We start from the raw sequence: 20,479 nt of genomic DNA, 5'->3' as shown, positions 1-20,479 counted from the left end.
ACTGGCTTTACACATTGTCTCAGTAGTTCCCACCTTTTACAAGGTGGCCTTAAAATAGAACTAATTTCTGATTCATTCAGGAAAAATTAAAAAATATGAAAAATTTGTAAGTAACACTAATGCACTAACGGTATTTGAAGATCCTAGCAGAAAATCAAGCATCCAATTTTGAAACGAAGCTAAAATTTAAAGGAAGATAAACCAACAAAGTTAACACTTCAATTTTTATTTAGCATTCACTTTCTAATATTTGTCCAGTGATAATGACATTTGTGAGCTTAACTGTATTCCAATAGTATTGAATAATGTAAATTTTTTTTGTCTTACAGAAAAAGCACTAAAGGTCAGCCACTGTATTTCCAGGTCAAAATTTCTCCTAACTCTTGTTCTCTTTACACAGAAGCTGGTTTAACACACTGCTCTGTTTGAGAGCTTTTAGACTGGATATGTCTTCACTTAGAACAGGCACTTCTTCACTTTGATCCTCAGTTTTTGCATCTTCACTGTCTGACAATGTACACAGAAGTGTATCATTTTCATAGGTAGGAAAATAATACCTGAAAGCAACAAGACACAATCACTAGACAGTCACATATTTTGTTTGAGGCTGAAGTAAGAATTTTAAAAAAGGAAAAATGAGCAAGTCTGGTTGTCTGGAATGACAGTAAGCAACATATCCAAAAAACCAACTGCACAGTGCAGGGTATGCACAGTGCAGAAGAGTCATAGAGAAGAGTGACAACAGATGAGCCCTTCCTCCTATTTCTTCACCCATATGATGTTACAAAAGAGACTACAGGATCCGTATTTGTCCCTCAACAAATGCTGAACTGAAGGGTTTGAGTTGGAATACTCCCTGTGCTCTACCACCTGCTAGACAGCATAATTCCCTGGACCCATAGAGCCTACTTAGAGTCTGAACCAGTGTTTTGTTACATTCTCTATTTTTCATTGAAAAAACCTATGCCTAACAACCAACTTGTTTTGATGCTTAAAGTTAGGTAGACATCATGCATATATGTACATTAGCCATGCAAAAGAAGAGGTTTGACTTGGTTCTAGAACAATTTTGCAACAACAAACTTCTCTAGCATAGTGAAGTGCAGATTGAAAGTGCAGATCCCATGTACAGGAAAGACACTGCATCCTGGATGCAAGTAGAAGAGCAGTATCCCAATATTCATTTTATCTTCAGACTGTATAGAGATTTCTAATTCTGAGTAGTTCTGAGACCACTTATTATTTTATCTGGGCCATTAGAGTGAGGGAGCTCAGGGCACTGTTGCATTCGCAAATCCCAGAACTTTCATCTTACTGTTTCACAGGAATTATCAAGTAAAAGTATAAATGCTGGAAGAAATGTATTTGCCCTTACTGTGGTTGATCCCATGTAGACCTGGCTGGCAGGAATGCAATGTGTTTGGTCTCTTCCATATGACTTATCAATTCTCCTTTGGATTCAAATTTCTCCTGGCAGTTGTAACAACGACAATGATGGATTTCTCTTCTGATGAAATTCACTAGCTTTACTTGCTGATAGAAGCTCAGACCTGGGAGAGATGGTAGCAAACAAGCACTTGGGCAACATAAGTCTTAATTTAAAATTGCTTTCTTGGACTGAGCATAAGGATTGATACGAGTTTACTGAAGACAGCACTGTCTGCATGCTGTATCTTAGCAAATTAACTGAGTGTTTATTCCTAGCTGCTAGGAAACCAACCCTTCTTTTAATGCAAAAACTGCAAACATTTTGCTCCCCCTCAGTCTAAGTCTTTAGGCTTAGTGACAGAGCTTCAGGAGAAGGCAAGAAGATGGAAGAATATCGGGAAATGAGAGAGAGACTGCTGGAATTGCAGCCAGGCTTCCCTGGGACAGGCCCAGCAGGCAGACAGGATGCATGGTTGGAGGATTCCCTGCCCTCCCTCTGCCTGCCTGAGCACAGTGATTAGGGACAGGGGCAGTGGTGGCGAGTCCCTGCCTGGAGCAGCAGGCCTGTCCCCTCTGTGCCTGCCCTGCCTCCCCAGGGGTACCAGGTGTGAGCCCCTGCAAGTGGAACCCTCAGTGATGGGGACAATGGCTCATCCAGCACCGAGGTGCCACCAGGGTTAGGTCAGCCTATGCCCTGCAAAAAAACCTGCTCCCATAAAAAAAAAAAAGACAGGTCACAGCCACAGAAGGTTTCCTGCTAGAGGGAATGAAGGCCAAAATGCCAACCAGACTCACTTTTAGGCGAAGTCTGCTGCCTCCTTGGGGCTCACGTTAAATGTGTGATGAGACACCTTCCTGCCCTCATGGGTAATTATCTGTTAGTGTTTTCTCAGGTGGGCAGGGATGAAGTTGCAACAAGAAGTCCTAGGACAATCCAGAGACTGCAGGATCTTGGGGAGATTGGTTAAGGGATGAGGAGCATAAGCAGTGCTTTCCTCTGTCCTTCCAGTTGTAAGGAATAATGAGGGATGAAACAGGAGGAGCCAGCAGATCAATGCCTCGTTCCAAGCCTGGTGTCACTGGAAGAATTTGAGGTTTTTGGATCATGGGTGTGTGTCAACACGACCCCAGGCCTGCTGGTGACAGATGGGGTACACCTGTGTCAGAGGGGGAAAGGATCCTTGCACAGGAGTCAGCAGGGCTCATTGAGACAGTTTCAGGTTAGATTTGGAGCAGGTAAGGGATAAAGCCAGGCCCGTTAGAGATGAGCCTGCGTCAGGATGTCAGTGTTTGACAAAGTGAAGTGCTGGGTCCTGCAACTGGGTCACAGAATCCCCACACAGGTCACACCACCCCAGTGGGGGTGCTGGTGACAGCAGCTGAGCATGAGCCAGCTGTGCCCAGGGGGCCAAGAAGGCCAATGGCATCCTGGCCTGGATCAGCAGTAGTGTGGCCAGCAGGACAAGAGCAGGGATTGCCCCCCTGTTTAGCCTTCAGAAAAGGAGGTTCCAGACTGACTTAATTGCTCTCCACAGCTACCTGAAGGAAGCTGTGGCCAGATAGGGGTCAGTCTCTTCTTCCAGGTAACGAATGATAGGGGGAGATTTCAGTTGGATATTAAGAAAAATTTCTTCACCGAAAGGCTTGTCAAGCCTTGGCACAGGCTGCTCAGAGAAGTAGTTGAGTCACCATGCCTAGAGATATTTAAAATACGTATAGATGTAGCATTCAGGGACATGGTTAAGTGGTGGACTTGGCAGTGCTGGGTTAATAGTTGGCCTCAATGATGTTAAAGGTTGTCCAGAACCTAAATGATTCTGTTCCACAGTAGAAAGCAAACATTGGCCAAACAAAGCTTCTAGCTTCCAAGCAAGCACTAATAGGCATAATAATAATAATAACAACAAGAATAATAATAATAATACTTTCAAGTCTCCAGCAGCCAGACCTGGAACTCATAGAGCAGGTATTTGTAGAAGCTACTCTGGAAAAGAATCCTAAGGGTCTAAAGAAATAGCACACATCCCTGGCAGTAATGACAGTTCCATAAAAATAAAGTGTTCTTGGCTTGCTTTTGTAAGCTGGCAGAAACAGTTTCCACAATGGAAAAGTTAAATGCCTCTACAAAAATAAAACCAATAAAGTTGTTTTCCACTATTCTTGTGATGTGGTTTTCTCCACACTAGTGGCAAATTCTGACAATTACAGCACCTCTTACTCACCATGCTCTGACTTTATTTTAGGAAAGTGAAATCCATGTGATTTCTGGAGAAAAAAAAAAGGAAGAAAAAAGCCCAAACTTATTTCCACTACTTCTACTATTCCAAGTTAAAAACAGCTCAGCTTTTCAAGGGCTGACACAGACATAGGCACATAGACACACAAATGTGAGAGCATGAAACAACCCCAAAAGTTTTGGTTCATCAGAAACTTTCGCATTCAAATTTAATATGTTTTAATATTAACACAGATGCTAACCATAAAATATATTAAATCATGAAACCACTATGATATCAAAGATGTTATTTCTTTACTGCCTGTAGCAGTCTGTACACTCACAAGTAATAGCTAGTCATACTCTTAATGTAATGCTTGACTTCTCTGGATGTTTTAAAGAACAGATGCTGGAGGTGCATGCACTCCACTTTAGTTCTGTGCTGAAGAGGGCATTCTAACGCAACAGCTGATTTGACCTTAATAAAGATGTTACAAACACAATTTTTAATTCCAAAGTAATGAAAAAACTGCTATTTAAAAGAATTCTTACCTGCATGTGAAGATACAGTTTTTCTGTGGTGTCTGCTTGTTGTTCACAAAACAGGCAAACTGCACACACAGGATGCTCTTCCCAGTCAGACCAATCTCTTATGAATAAAAGTCAAAAAAATTCACTTAATTGTGGAAAAGAGAAGAGACATTTTGAGAAAGGGCAATTCAGACTCTGCTTTCACAACACTAGAAATAAATCCAGAGAAACAGAATATTTTAAAGGGGTGGAAAAGACAGTGTGGATTTGTAGCTCGATACATGATTACAGTTTCGTGTAGAGTCTAAAAAATTTACAAAATTGAGAATAACTGAACAGTTAATATTGGGTAATTCCTATGCAGACAGGCATTTAATCCTACTTGAAACTGTCTGTACTAAAAAACAGAACACTAACTTCAATTTCTATCCAGTTTGGCAAGTCATTAAATATTGCTTTCAGTATTTATTTTTCTAAGGTCTTCTAAAATTCTTGTACACCTTTCTAATCTTTCAATTCACCAACCAAAGTCATAATCATCAGGCAAAGCTAATTCTAAGTGTTATTTACAATGAATTATTAATTACTCACTTTTGCTACATTTAGACATGTACACAGAGAACACTTTACCAAAACATCCATTTAAATCCTAGTACTGCTGAGAGGTAGAACTATTACTGCAGTCAGGTAGAGTCTAGTAAAATTAACCTCAAGTCACAGAAAGAAGCAGGAAGTTCAGGGACCTTGATACCCATAAATTACTTCTTGCTTATTCAATTTTCTATGGCCAAGGAAACCACCTCTGCAGTGGGCCTGAGACCTCAGAAGAACGCAGAGGAGGCAGATCTTGCCCTCCATCAGCACTGCTGAGAAGCTTCCCTTGAAATCCTTCTTTCATCTCTAGCTATTACCTTTTTATCAAATTTCTTCAAACAATTTCTTCTTCATTCCGATATTTTTGATGCTTGCTTTTAAATTTTAAATTTGAGCAAAAGCTGTTTGACTGTTTTATGGTGCAAAAGTAGAAAAGAACGCATTTTGTCTACATCATTACAAACCCAGAAGGCTCTTGTTTGAGCTCTAGGGAAACAATAACAGGCTTGTGGTTGAAATATGAAATTTACAGATCTCATTGCTGCGAAGTGTTTTTAATGAGGACAATTTGGAGTTGATTGGCTTAAATGAATTTAAACTGTGTGCTAACTGTACAGAGCATTTTCCCTGCATCTACTTTAAAAATAATGGTCCTGTGCAAGTCTGTATAATGGGTACATAAGTAACTCTTACTCTTCTAGGTTATCTAGTAATTCCCGGTCATCCTCTGACTGCACTTCCTCCCAGGATTTTCCAAATTCCTGGGGGGAGAAAAGAAAAGAAAATAAAAAAAACATTTCTTGATATTCATTACACATTGTCACTGAACTGAATGAACATCTCAGAAGTCACAATCAATATCTTATTTTGGATCACCTCGGTATTGCTGTGAGTAAAAGGTAGTCATACAACACTGCTTTAGTAAGAATTTTTAAAATAAGAATTATTTTCATCTTTTAACAGGGCATTTCCCACACTACAACTGAGAGGAAGATGATTTACCACAGAGTTCTCAAGAAAACCAGTGTTGCAACACTTCCAAAGTGTCCCTGAGGTGGGTATTATCACTGTCTCCAGTCTGCCCTTCCACTTGCTCAATCCAATCTCCCTACCCTGCTTTTCAAGCCGCATGTGCTGCTTAATGCAGCTGTCACACCCGAGGCTTCAGCTACACCAGGCAGTGCCTGTGCCTTGTTCAAGGCTGGGCCACTGAAAACAAGGTGTAAACTCAGCCTTGGAGTGCTCCAGAAAGGCACCGTGAGCCAGGGTCAGATCTCTGAGACAGACTGCAGCTTGTCTTCCCTCCTCTTCTCAGCCATGAACGTAAGCACATCTATTCATGCTGTTCTGCTCTTCCTTTTACTTTTTGTGTTGTTTATTTATACCTTAAAGACCTTCAGCATGAAGTATATCACAATACATTTGTGCAGCATTCAGCACAATGGCAAGCACTCTCAGCATGACTGAGATATAAATAACAGGCAATAAAAAGCTGAAGGGCTCCACTCAAATACCAGCAGTGATCTTTAGCTAGTGTTTTTCTTTCCTCGGATTCTTCTTGTCTTTAAAAATAAACCCAAGCAAACTAACCAGTGATCAGAATATGCCTGTTAAGGATCTACAGAGATTATAGTTGACCTTGTCCCCATTAAAAAACCAAAAAGACAGCTAATAAAAAGATAATCCTTTAATTGATTTTACTAAAATATTCCTACTAATAAATATATTTAATAACATCCTTAGTAACAAGTATGATTATTGCCTTTATGAATGGTTGGGAAAAAAAAGGAAAAGATACCTATCATTTAACAATTTCTTGAGAATTTTTAAAGTTGTTAGTGTCTATCAGGAAAATGATCAACAATTGTCTCTAGACAGCTGTAAACATAATGCCATCATTTAATTCAGTGGCACTACATGGTAGTGTGTAAGCTCTCTTGAGTGAGAGGGGAGATCACTACTGTCACCCTTACTGTGAGATAACGTGGAGCCATGAACAGCTCTCACCACACGTTCTCCCAGCTGCTGTGTCCTGTGTCTGCTGCTGTTAACAACTTAATGAGCAGATAGTGGCTCAAAACCACTGCAAAAGGAAGATGAATGCTCACCATTTCTCCCTTTACCAGCTCAAAGTATGTCAGCATAAGAGAGTATGTTCAAAACAGCAGCCAGTATTAAGCTTCACCTTTTAATTGAAGGTGAAAGGGGAAAACATGCCTGAGCTTTGTTATTGCTGATGTTTTTCATGGTGTTTCTGTGAAGAAGGCAGAGAGGGAGCTTGTAAGATGTATCTGTTCCCCTCACCTATTTATATTCAGAAGAGAATAAAAAAAGGAAAAAGCGAGAAGCTAACCAGGTCTTGTATCACTGGAAAACTGCATGGTGAATGGATAACTAGGAACACTGTGATAAAAATACCAAGGGACTGAATCTGAGCAATTGGGTGGAAAAGAGTTCTTTGAAACATTCTTAAAAATCTTTCAGGGTTTTTTTTATATTTTTCTTTTTTTTAACACTTTTTCAGTTCTCCAGCTTGATGGGCATCTGGGACCAAGGGTGCCTTTGTTAAGTATTCAACTTTCTTTGCTTTTTCATCCAAGATGCAAGAGCTGCCAGGAATGATCTCAAGAGATTCCCAAGAAATTCTTAACAAAACGAGAGAAAAAATGAGAGCTGACATTGTTAACAGTTCAAATACTAGAAAATGCATAATTAAAAAAACCCTGAGGGACTTGCTATATATTCAAGAAAAAACAACTTTTTCTTTTAAATACTTCTGTGTACCTCACAGAGAGAATGATCCTATAGAAAAGTGAGAACATGCAGATGTATGTGGTTTGATTATTTCCTCTCCAAAATGTAGTCCAAATGCACAGAGATTAAATGCCTCACTGGCAATTTACCTTCTCAACCTGAGTGCAGTTCTACAGGCAGAAAGTCTGTGTGCCTCACTGAGGCAACACACCCAGCTTGGAAAAAAGTGTGGAGATGGGATAAACTAGAAATAGCAGCTGGTATCTCAGTGTTCCCTAAAGAGCAGCTCCCAAATGACATGCAAATGGAGTTCCAGGCCTGTGGAGCTCAGAAACTCCAAACATGTGTTGATCTACCCTGCAAATTTTCTCTTGTCCTTCTTCTCACCTGTCTTGCTGTGATCATCTGAGTTATCTGTTTGCTGCAGAACTCAAGCTGGTCTATCAGGAATAAGAGATGGCCTTACCCCAACATTAGTTACTCCATGTTGGATGAGTTTCAGTGTGCAGCATTCCCCCCAGGGGATTTTATTAAATCTTGAACTGTCACCAACTGATGCAGGGTTTCCCTTTACTCTTTTACAAAACACACACCGTGTAAATCAAAAGAAGATAAATATAAATAGTGACTCCCAAAATAAAATATTCTTCCCCTGTCCCCCAACAGATAATAGTGATGACCTAGAGCTTGGCAATAGGGAGAAAACATCTTTTTATCTTTGAGGAAAATAAAGGCTTTATGAAACAAGTTTTCTAGTAAGTAGTAGACACCATTTTTCAGCTGCCTACCTTAGTTATACGTGTATTAATTACAGTGATGTTACATATTGTAGACACATGCCATTAGTCAATTTGAAAGTAGACATCTGGGCTTACAAAAGATGCTCTATACCTAAAAGTGCTGCTGGTAACAATCAGGTGAATACAGAAAGGGAGGCCTTGTCAGTCTGGGTTTGCCTCAGTTCCTCTGGGAACAAGAGAGCTTTAATCCTGCCTTCTGTTCTTTATGGCCTCCAGCAGGGACCACAGATTACAAAGTTCTTCCCTCTCCTTTTTTACTTGTCTCTTTGTGCAAGGTGTGTCATGGGGCCACAGGATAATACAATCAGAGAAACAAGGAAATTAGTCCAGAAGTTTTATTTTTTGAAGAAAAGAAAAATAAGTGAAATTCTTCATCTATATATCATGGATACATTGTTGCTTGGTACTCCAGTACCAGCTCACCTCTCTGAATTAACACTTCAAGCCATTCTGTAGGATTGGTATGATCTTACATACACACAAGGAGACAAAATACTTCAAATCCACTGGGGAGTAATTTCAGATATGATATGTAAACCATGTTTGTGTCTTTGAAACTGTATAATACCCTGGATATTTACAGCAATGTGAAACACAGACCTCTAATGCTCATATGTAAGAATGAGTAAATCTTGATACTACACATTAAAAAAAAAAAAATCTGGTATGTTGTGGAGTGTTAGGGGAGAGGAAGCAAAACCACTACATTGAGTCATTACAAAAAGCAAATCTTGTGTAATATCTAGAATTTACTGAATATAGACTCCACTGTGGGAAAAACCCCATCCTATCACATTTAATATAATCTACTGTAGAGCACATATGTGCATTACAGAATATTTCCTCTTTATAATGTAAAGACCAATCTACTGAATTCCTAGTGAACAAACTGAGGTTCTGCCTTTTAGTCTTCTTGCCTCTGTGCAGAAAAAAAGGGGTTGTCAAAGGCTGTTTGGAAAGCAAACACTTTCCATTATGTAAGAACACTCCTAAAAATTTCCTGTGTGCAAATATACATTTTATAGTGAACTATGTCATAAGTGTTTAAGACAGAGTTTTTTAGTCTGTTTTCAATCTTTTTTTTAAAAAAAATCTTTCTTTAAAAGAAAAAGTGTCAGAAATTCTGATGTGGGTATAGTCTGAGGGATCAGAAAGGCTGAATAGAAACAGTCCCCTGAGTAGACTGTAGTGTAGACAACTGAAAATGTGTGGAAGGACAACATGGCTGTAGCAGAACATGCAGAGCCAGACAAAGAATTGTGATCCTTTAAGTATGTCCCAGAAGATGGACTGGCACGAATCTTGCATACACAGTCCCCACTGCCCAATTTTAAACATTTTGGTGGTTTGACACAACTTATTTGAGATTTACTATTGTCTGTAATTTCCAGAACCTGAAAGAATACATGTCTGAGTGATGCTACTCAGTGACCAGCACCCAAGCTGGCTCAGGCTGGCACTCAGCAAATTCTGGCCAGAATCCCAGCTCCAGGCCAAGGGGCCCGGCTGTTAAAGTTTGCACGTTCTGTGGCCACGCAAGCAGCACCACCCAGGGCACGCCTGGATGTGGAGGCAGCACACAGGCCACAGATCATTCTCAGCTGACAGGCATGGGCCAGGCCACCAGTTTTGGAGCAACTGGAAAAAAGAGGTTAGGTATGTGAATATTAGTCTTGCTGTTACATTTACTTTGGTATATTCTGCTTGTTAACATGGCACAGCCATCGTGCCTGTATTCATGTTATGACCTCCCTGCATGTCTCTCAAATTTCTCAAGTAGTACTTCATGGTTCTCAGAGATTCTGGGTAGTCATCTAGCTCAATTTCCTGATCTAGGATGGAACACATTAAATTGTGAACAATGAATGCAAATGAGAAACAAAAATCATTTAAAAAGATGCCAAGTTCTGAAAACATAATATTACAGGACAAGCAGAGAAGAAAGAAAACTATTAAGAGCACTTAAAACAATTACATTAAATTAAGATCTATTAACTTCCAAAGGAGAAGTGAATGCTCTGTTCTGAAAGTTCTGTTGAGGATCTAAAAACATCTACCCTACACAGCTTCACAACTTTTTCCTCACTGTGCTGCAAATACAGGTCAGTTTTCAAAGTTGTGAAATTTGAATGTCTAGGAAAAAAACCCCAGGTCTCAGATCATTGATCTTTGGAAGAAAAATATAAAACATCACCAAGAGAACTCCTTCTGTCTTGGGTACAAGGGACTCAGCAGAGCATTAAACATACAAATTTTTGTTCTCAGTATTAAAGTAACACCCATGGAGAGAAATTAAAAAGAAGGAGTAGGTAAAACAGTCAAGAATGCCTACTTATAACCTGGATATTAGCATATGTAGAAGGCACAAAGACTACTTCAGGTGAACTATAGCTATTTCTGAGACAAAACACAGCAGCTTTTGAAGCAGCTCCTATATTCATAAGTTGAAGGTAGCAAATGAAAATCTGTTGCATACACATGCACACACTCTCAAAGGTCTGAGATAAAAAAATATTTAGCAACACACACCTACCTGGAGGCTAAAAACAAACTGTTTTTCTTTTATCTCTGTGTCTTTCATTTTCCTCCTCTTTGCATTTAATTTACCCTCTGAAGAGCACTTCCAGCTTAAGGTTTGCAGAAAACGAGCTCAAAGCCTGCTTGCTTTAAGTTAGACCTCCATTTGCTTCATTGCTCTATTTCATTTTCTCTTCTGTTTTTAAAGCAGAGACTGAGCACTAATGACATGATGATTAGTGTCTCTTCAAGCTACATTCTTACATCTCTCAAAATCAAAATCTCAACAAAAAATGTTTACTAGTGCTTAGCTGACAATTATCCAGACTATCATACCACAAATGAGCATACTTCTTAAGAATCCTTCACTTGATTTTTGACCTTTAAACTAATTGCTAGTTTGGATTTATTCACTTTTAACTACATAATGTCTGTATCTCTTTAGTCAATTTGCTAATTATTCTTAGAACTACTTACCAAGTAATTAATGATATAAAATTTGTCATATTCTTTATTTTTGGCATTGATTCTGCGATGCTGCTTCTTCCTCATGTGATCTTTAAGTGTGTTTTTGTCTCTGAAGACTTTTTCACAGTATAAACACTGCAAGCTGAGATAAAAAGGTAAACAGGTCAATATGTTAAATGAAAATAGTACAAAATAATAAACTTAAATAAGCTGGAGTTATATATAGTAAGATTAACCTAAGCATGTTAGAGCAAATTAAAAGAAACAGAAAGCTAACTAAAAAAAATGACAAGATAATATTAATCACAGCAGAGTCAATCAAACAGAAATAACAATGACAGAAATGAGAAATTTACTGTTTGCAGAGTGGGAGAAAAGTCTGATTACCCAAAGCAGGCAGAGAAAGGCTCCTGATTGCTCACTGTGTGAGCTCTGTAACTCAGCATGGACTTAGACCGACATCCAGTGCACCCATAATTGTTTCTTTGTAATTCAGAGTGGGAAAAACCAAACTCTGAACATACCACTTATCTGCTGAAAAAATTTAAATTAGTTAAACAGAAAGTTGTTATAGTTCTACCTCAACAAGGAGGGTAAATGAAAGTTTGCCAGGGTGGACAATAGGTTTTGAAATCCTAAGTAAAATTCAGTAAGTAAATTCATATCCACACACACAGAAGTACATATAATTCCTAGACAGACATACACATATGTACATGCATATATGTACATAGACATGAAGATATTATTTAGGTGTATATACACATTACTCAAGAAGGTGAAAACATTCATTAACAAATGAGAATTTTACCACATATATGCACTGCCTGTGATTAGCATAATTAAACTGTTTTGGTTCCTGATACCCCTCAGACGTTTTGTGTGGAGCAGGAATTCAGGATTCTCACTATGATTTGCCTTTCAAAATATTTACGAAGTTTTGAGTTCTCCCTGTGCTTGCAGAATTCAAATCAAGATTGCCTTGCTGGTGAATCATAGGTCTGATGCCAGAATACATCTATGAATTTTAATATCTGCTTTGCTCCACCTGCTAACAGCAAAGTGTTTGCTCTACTTGAGAAAGGCATTCCCATGAAGAGCACAGAAGGCTTTCTGTCAGCATACATAATGTAGTCTTATTTGCCTGAAACAAGATTTTTCTCTTCTAGCAAATCTATTCTCAGGTACTATTCTATTAGCAGAACTAGTAAGTCTATTCTTAACCATAGGGAGAGTGGCCTTTCACTACGCTGGACACAATTTCAGCATGTGCATTAACTACAGAGAGGAGCAGCTTTGAGAAAACTCCCTCTAAGTGACAGCCTCAGGTCCTACTACTGATAAACAGTAGAGCTAGCTGCAAATTATCAGTGAGCATGGTAATTCAGTGCATTAGACAACATCAATGACAAAAGAAAAGGCATTCTTAATACATCTTCACTTTTGGAAAAAGTTAATATGTATCTATCCCCTTCTGCTCTGGGTTTACTCTGTCAGCAGTACAAAGGGAGAGACCAAACATACACAGTAATGGTAGATGGAGGTAAATGAAGACTGGAACCAGGACTTTGTATTCAGTGATTAAAGAGATGTTTGGCAAAAAGTTTGTCATTGTGAGAGAGAACATTAATGCTAACAGCTATGAGAAAAGGGCATTTGCTATTATTGATGTCAAACTGTGCAACATGGAACTGAAACATGGCACTTGACTTCACACTATGAACTGTTACAAATCAGCTTTCAAAAAGTCAACAAAAAGACTTCTAAGAGGACTCACAATAAACTTACACGCTCTCTTTGCTTCTTCTTAACTAGCCACAAATGTGGAATTCATTTTTACCTACTACTTCCAAGTTAAAAGAAATACAACCCAAGTTTATTGAAAACAAACAAAGAAAACTCTACGTACTTGTCAAGCTTCCCCTGTAAGACATCCAAAAACTCATAGCAGTTCACAATGTTATCTGGTAGCCCAATGTTAAAGGCATGCTCTCTTGCCATATGATTGAGAAGAACAGACCTACAAAAGACAATTCAAATAGAATGTTACATACTTTTGGATATATATAAGAATTATTCAATTGGCGATTTAAAATACACCAATGGCTCTAACGCTGCATAAAAGCCAATGTTAAATAAACAGTAATAGTCTTGCTGCCACTGCTAGGAAAAAAGAATGCAATTTTATTGAAACAGGAAGGTTTTCATTTTCAGCTCTGCTGAATGTTCAGTGACATTTCAACTGCTCCATCCACATGCATGAAATACAATCCTTTAAATGAAAATCACAGTACAGTTTATTTTGACCCTCACTGTTAGCAAAGCTCATTCAATACCCTGTATTAGCAAATCAGATTTCAAACAACCCTCTTGAGAAAAATTCTAAAAAGCCATTTGTCAGACTGCTCTGTGCTGGTTAGCAGAGCAGAAATTCTTGGATGCAATGTGCTTTTACATCAATATTGCTTCACAAGCACTAGCAACATGAATGGCACTCAAAAGTGTACACAAATAAACATAATGGATGTTCAAATAAGATATTCCTCTAACAGAGATATACTGGTTGATTCCTTAGGTGCCCAACCTCTCTATATGCCTCAGCTTCTGCTTTTGGGGGCAAAAGAAATTTTCAGATGTTGACACTTGCTTTTACCATTGTTCGGGCACGATTTTCAAACATTCACTCTGCCTGTCAGACCCAAGAGGAAGCAGAGGATGAAGTTCCCCTACTGTCACCAGACAGCAGACAGGGACACTCATAGAACATTGGGATGACCTGCAGGAATATGACCCTGGGTGCTTCTACCCTTCCAGATTGCCAGAACTACCCATGCAAACAGACTTAGCCTCTCCAACTGAAACAGATTTACTCTGAATAAACAAAGTTCCTTTGGAGTATGCACTTCAATGCAATTCTTGCTGGAACTTGACTGATCCTGTAAAGCCCTCTGTTCTCATGCTAATTTTCCTCTCCTCTTTTTCATTTGATATTCAAATTCACACTAGTTAGGTGAGCTTTAAATAAGAAAATGTACAACTGGATTAAAAAAAAATTTTAACCATCACACTGCCTTACACAGCTGTCCTTGTCACTGAAATAGCTGCCAAAAAAAGGTTTCTCTTTAAAATGGTTCATTCCCAACTCCAATGTACTGTGTAGTAGAAGTAATTGCATTGGAATAAATAAAAAGGTTTGAGAAGTAAGACAGGATCTATTTAAAATGGCACTTCAGTTGAAAGAAAAATGATACTTTAAATTTAGTTCTATCTTCTGAATCCTACCATTATGCATTAACTGGTTCAATGACATTGAAAACATAAACAAAGATGCTGAGTAGAGATCAAAAAAATAGAACAAAGGCAAACAGGGCAATAAACAAACCTGTTTCCTGTGAATTCTTGATCACAGAACATACACATACTATGAAAACTTGTGTCATATCTCTCTTGTTGTTGCTGTTCTAGAATTTCTCTCTATGAAAAGAAACAGATACAGTTATTCAGACAAAACCATAATCATAAAATCATTCCATCACATAAGCTTATTATACATATTTATTCTTACTTGTATGAACATATGAACAATGAACATATAAAATTCAAATGTGCTTCAAATGGCACAAACCAGATGTTAGTATGTTTTGAGTGTGAGTTCTCACAAAAATTCCAAGTTTTCCCAAAGGCAGTATGTGTCCCAGTTAAGCTCCAGTAAAATTCCTTTAATTTTATATACATGATGCATGGAAATAAATACAATCTACAGTGAGATCTCACGCAAGCATTTAAATAATTCTGTATAAAACGTATCAGTTTAATGTTTCTACCTGTGATTCGGGTTTACCTCTGGTATCAATGAGCAGATTTATGGGTAACCACCTAATGACCAGTGGAATGGCAAACCCAATCCTACATGGCTAATTGCAGGCAACCTAGAAGGCTTTTTCCTAACACAGGACACAGCCCTGGCAGCTTCTGTAAGAAGCTGTGGCACAACCAAACCCAGGGAAAAGGAGAAGGTCATGGCCTTCACTCTGGCTCTGTTTAAGGTAGGGCAACAGGCTGGGTCAGACATTTTACAACACTTGGTGCACACTCCTAACAACAATGAAATCAAGCAGCAGGAGATTTGTCTCTGTTGCTGTAACAGCAGCAGTGTTGTTATACTGTGCAGTTACCATGCACTTCAGATGGAAAGGCCATAATCATCTGGGACATGGGAGAATCAATCTCTGCATTAAAACTTAACACATTTTCAGCCTAGCAACATACTACTCTGTACTTGTGCTTTAAGTACTGATAACTGGGAAAGGATTTAATTTCTGTGCAACATAAAGGTGCTACTGCCTGCTTTCTGACATTCAGGACCCTGCCTGGATTTCTTAGGGGATTTTCTCAATCTCTTTATCTCTTTAGAACCTGCAGCGAAACTCTGTTTCTCTGTTTCTCACCTGCCTCTTTAGTAACTCTTTTATGTGGATTAATGCCCAAATTTGTCGACAGGGTCCACCTGAATTCAGCTTTGCCTTTTGGATAAATTCCAGAGAAGGCAGAAAAGAAAGGAAAAAAGAAAGGAAAGACACACACCCTAAACCCCAAAAGAGATGAGAGGAAGGCTTGAGCTGTTGTGATGGAAGGCCCCAGTGTGTCCTGCAGTGCAGACGGGCTGGTGTGGATGTACCACACCACATCCTGCTGCCACTGAGAGATGGCAGGAGGCTGACAATGGGCAAATAAATGTACTGTCTGCTTCTCTTCCACAAAGGCAGCATGCTACACCCAGTGAGGGGCAGGGGCGTGGTAAGATGTCTGTCAGGAGCACATGAGAGTGCTGCACCTGAGATGCACTTGGCTGGGGGACAGGGACACACTGTGCCACAGCCCCTGCCAGGGCCCATATTCAACTACGCCACTGGGGAACTGCAACTAAGCGTCTGTTACCCTGAAAATACACTGCTGGGGCTTTTCTGTCTGTTTTTGTACTACAAGGTGTGCATTTTATGTTAGAGTCATGCTCAGCAGCACCTACTCACATTTTAGGCCGTATCTGCTCATGTCCTGCTGTGTTATGCAAAACGTCAGCTCACAGAAATGTAAATTCCTATTTTTCAGGGCTGACTCTGGAAAGAGATGAATGGAGCACACCTTGTCAGAGCCCTTCAGCAGAGATACAATTAGGACTGCTCCACATGGGCAGCAAATGTCCCATACCACATCAGTAGAAACTAGGGCTTTGACACGCAGAGCTGCCCCTCTCTCCACTCAGCAGCATGTTTGACTCTGTTTGGCTAACCCTGGATTTGAAACTATCATAAACACAGTTTGTACACTTCGTAAAAAACACTGGAAACAATCTGTATAGAAATCAAAAGCCATTATGCATAAGGATAAAAAGGGTTTGAACACTCCCACCCTCATTAATGGTAGCCCAAGGTAGCTTCCTGATTTTAATTTACTAGGAGGGAAAGAAGTTTCCTGCAGTATTTGTCTGCCTAACTCCAGATTGCTTACTGAAGCAGCAGCTCTCAGTTATGTCTGAGGAGGAAGGAGAAGCACACTGTGTTTTCCACAGAGACAATGCTACTGCTACTCTACTCTCACCCTCCCCATTTCCCCCTACACCAGCACAGTCGGCAGCTGGGAAGCTTTGACTAACCCAGCATTGTTGCTTTACCATTTTACCCAACAGAGTTTAAAAATATTTTCCAAGGTAGACCCTCCTTTTTATGAAATACTGGCATCTTGCATTGCTACAGGCAATTTTCCAAACCAGAAAGCATCTCTGATAATTGGACAGGTGAGAAATTAAAAGCACCAGTTCACATCAAGTACAGCAAAAGCAACAGGGTTTCTTCTTCCCTACAGACATTTCCAACCCTCTATTTCACTGCTAGGGCTCCAAAGGGAGAAGAGCAACTACAATAACTTGCATAAAACAGAAATTTTCCTGAGCAGAGACAATCTGGTAATGTATGTCAAGCAGAAACTGAATCTATGAGGCAGGAAATGAACAATTTGCTTAAATACTTGCACCAGCTTCCAACCTCCTTGAATGTTTAGGGATGTCAGCATTAATTCATTGTTGATACCAACAAAAAATACCCAAAACATTTAAAAAACCGTGTTTGTTTCCTTTTCTTTTTCTTCTTTTTTTCCTGTACCTCACCCTTGATTCCAGCCTACTCCACAGAGATTGGGTTCAGAATGAACACTGGAATGACTAACTGGGACAGGTATAAGGGATTGTTCCTCTAGCTGTCTGCCCCTTTGCTCTTGGGTTCTTCCCTACTGTTCCTCTTCTTGAGTTTCCTCAGCTACTGAAGTGATACAGGCTAAAACCTACACCTGAAAAGGCTGTAACCAATGACAGGTCAGATGACAGATTTTAAAGGGTACTGTGACACTTACAGCTCATTCAGGAAGCTGAATCAATTAAAACAAAAGGAGGATGAGTTTCAGGGTATGACGAAAACTACCTATGTAAAGATGCATGAAAAGAAAAAGAGGGCTGAAATTACATTAGACATGTACCACAGGCTGCCAAGCTGAAGCAGGAGAAAAGTGAAGTTTGTTTGAACTAAGACAAGCAAAAGAAGATAGAGACAGGATAACACAGTCAAATGAAATAGCAAAAACTGACCTTCTCCCACCCTCAAGTACATCAGAAATAAACAACAAAAAGGAGCACACATCCAATGCAGCAAGAGACTAAACATGGGTAAAGAGGAATGTTTTGAACATGCAGGGCTCCAGTCTAATTATGTCACAACTGTTAAAGAAATGCATTTAAAACCAAAAAGAACCAAGATCGGCAAAGGATAAGAAAGGGTTAAAGGTTGGACATTAAATGTATTTAGACCTGACAAAATTTACCCAACAGTCATTACTGAATCAGATAAAACTGTTTCTGACCACTAGTATGACAAGTCTTCATAAATTGATAGATGATGGGCAAGATTCCAGAGTGCTTCAGAAAAGCAATTAAATACCCAACATAGGTAAAGAAGGGCCTATAGAATTCAGAAGCAGGTTTTAACGTGCTGCCATTACCAGCTACTCAGTAAGCACTTCTGGTGCTGTATCACACTAAACTGGACTAACATCTCCATCCCTTCCAGTGTGAATCTTCAACCTCCTGAACCTTGTCTCAGCTTAAGACTGTGACAAACTGGGGATCATACAAACAGCTCTTCCTGGGAGGCTGGTACAGCTTGCAGTCTTGGTGGGGCCTCCTCTTCAGGGTCTTTACTTATTGGGAGGAAGAGAAGCCCCTTCACCCAAAACTACCAGTCAGATGACAGATTAATAGCTCTACAACAGCAGGACAAGGTCAGTGCTGTAGAAAGTACATATTAAAAAAAAATGTTTGGAGATGTTACTTTTTTATTTAAAGAAAACACCCAGGTGGCTTATATTGACAATGCCCCTCCATGTATCTCTAGTTTTGCTGCCAGGACTTCCTTGCCTGGTAGTGCTTCATAAGTACAAATTCTTTGTCAAGACTGTGTTTTTCCAAAAAAACATATCTGTTTTGTATTTCACAGCCTTGTCAGCTATTTCAGCAAGCTGTGCTCTCTAACCTACTTCAGGCTCATTCCTTGGCCCCTCTCAATACATCACAGTCACCATTATGCCTCTCCATGACATCCACCTTGGCTAGCTCCCTGCTGCAATACAGCCTGAAATATTCCTAAACTGGAGTTTCAAAACTGCAGAATGAAATGCTTCAGGCAGCACATTTTAAAGACAGCATTTGTCCTTGTTTGGGCTTGCTGTTGGAGACAGCAGTTAGGATTCACAGGCTGCAGAAAAATCACCAAAAGTTGTATTGCTCTGCTCTTTATTTTACTCACATGAGCCCACTTGCCAGCTCACTCTTAATTGCAGGAGTTGTCTGGAGGTAGAAGGCTTTACAAAGCAAAATATCTATTTAACTTGCAAGTCAATGCTCAGATTGCAGCAAAAGGAAATGAAAAAATAAACAGACTTTATTGCTGTAACTAAAGCAGTGACTCCATTAGCCTCAACTAAAGCTGCAGCTTGATTTCACAAATCCTTCCGTAAAAACGGAGGATAAAATTCTGATATTCAAAACAGTAATAACTGCAAACTATTTCACACCATAATAAGCATGCGTATTTCTTTCTTTCTTTCCTAATTTAATTAATCTATGAACAAAACCAGCACTTGCTTTGGGCTAAAGTCTCCACTCATTCCAGAGTTTGAGGAAATGTCTACTTGCAGAGCAGATGAGATTGTTCACCTGCCAACAGACTCTTCATGCCCTTGGCATTGCAGTGGAGAACAGGCTCAGTTGGTACAGAACTGCATAGTACAAAACACCACAAAATCAGAAACAAATGCCCTTTAAAAAACAAAAAGTACAGTCCAATTTATAGCAGGTATTGTTTGTAATAAGATGGTTCTATGAAAACATCAGCTGCATGCTCAATCACAACCCTTTTTCCTCCTTCAAAGCCACAAACATGATATACACTTGGGAAACAAATATCATTATGACACTGCATGCTCACATGCAAAATTCAGGATGTCTTTACAAACCAAAAAGGACTGTTGAAAACCATAAAGGATACGGAGAAGTGCAGTAATGATGCCCTATGAAGAACCACCAAATAGCATTCCTCAACCTCAGATCACCTAATCCCTGAGGTTGTAAAGGATCCCTTGAGAGCAACAAGTCCAACCCCTGTGCCCAAGCAAGGTCACCTCTGCCTTGCTGGAGTGTTGAGATTTCTTCTGACTATCTGCACAGAGGAAGAGTTTACAACCTCTCTGGGTAACTTGTTCTAGTGTTTGACCATACTCAGAGTAAAAAAAAAAAAAAGTGTTTTTTTGTTTTCAGGGGGAATTTCCTGATTTTTAATTCATGCCCATTACCTCGTGCCCTGTTGGTGGGCACAACTGAGAGGAATGTGACTGCTTTTTCATTCATCAAGTATTTATATACATCAAGTTCGCCCATGAGCCTTGTCTTCCAGACTTAACAGTCCAAGCTGTCTCAGCCTCTGCCTGTATGTAGGACGTTGCAGTCCCTCAAGCATGTTTGTGACCCTGCACCAGAGCTGCTCAAGGAAGTCACATCCTTCTTGTGCTGGGGAACCCTGAGCTGGATCTGGCACTCCAGACGTGGTCTCAGCAGTGCTGAGCAGAGTGG

General features: G+C 39.6%; 1 protein-coding gene across 1 annotated transcript in view; it reads right to left on the bottom strand.

Moving 5' to 3' along the window:
• Nucleotides 1-210: 210 nt before the first annotated feature.
• The window catches only part of ZNF277 (zinc finger protein 277), a 45,473-nt gene continuing 25,204 nt past the window's right edge, over nucleotides 211-20,479 (bottom strand). The window contains exons 5-12 of the mRNA XM_063396690.1: nucleotides 14,690-14,781; nucleotides 13,217-13,327; nucleotides 11,317-11,449; nucleotides 5,462-5,529; nucleotides 4,196-4,292; nucleotides 3,651-3,693; nucleotides 1,376-1,550; nucleotides 211-557 (exon numbers count right to left, since the gene is read on the bottom strand). Coding sequence (XP_063252760.1) covers nucleotides 377-557; nucleotides 1,376-1,550; nucleotides 3,651-3,693; nucleotides 4,196-4,292; nucleotides 5,462-5,529; nucleotides 11,317-11,449; nucleotides 13,217-13,327; nucleotides 14,690-14,781 — 900 coding nt within the window. The 3' untranslated portion in view covers nucleotides 211-376. The remainder of the gene's footprint in view (nucleotides 558-1,375; nucleotides 1,551-3,650; nucleotides 3,694-4,195; nucleotides 4,293-5,461; nucleotides 5,530-11,316; nucleotides 11,450-13,216; nucleotides 13,328-14,689; nucleotides 14,782-20,479) is intronic.

This window comes from Prinia subflava, chromosome 4 (assembly GCF_021018805.1).
Source record: "Prinia subflava isolate CZ2003 ecotype Zambia chromosome 4, Cam_Psub_1.2, whole genome shotgun sequence".
In the NCBI taxonomy this organism is placed as follows: Eukaryota; Metazoa; Chordata; class Aves; order Passeriformes; family Cisticolidae; genus Prinia; species Prinia subflava.
Note: the sequence above shows the minus strand (reverse complement) of the source record. Positions and strands in the feature narration are given on the sequence as shown.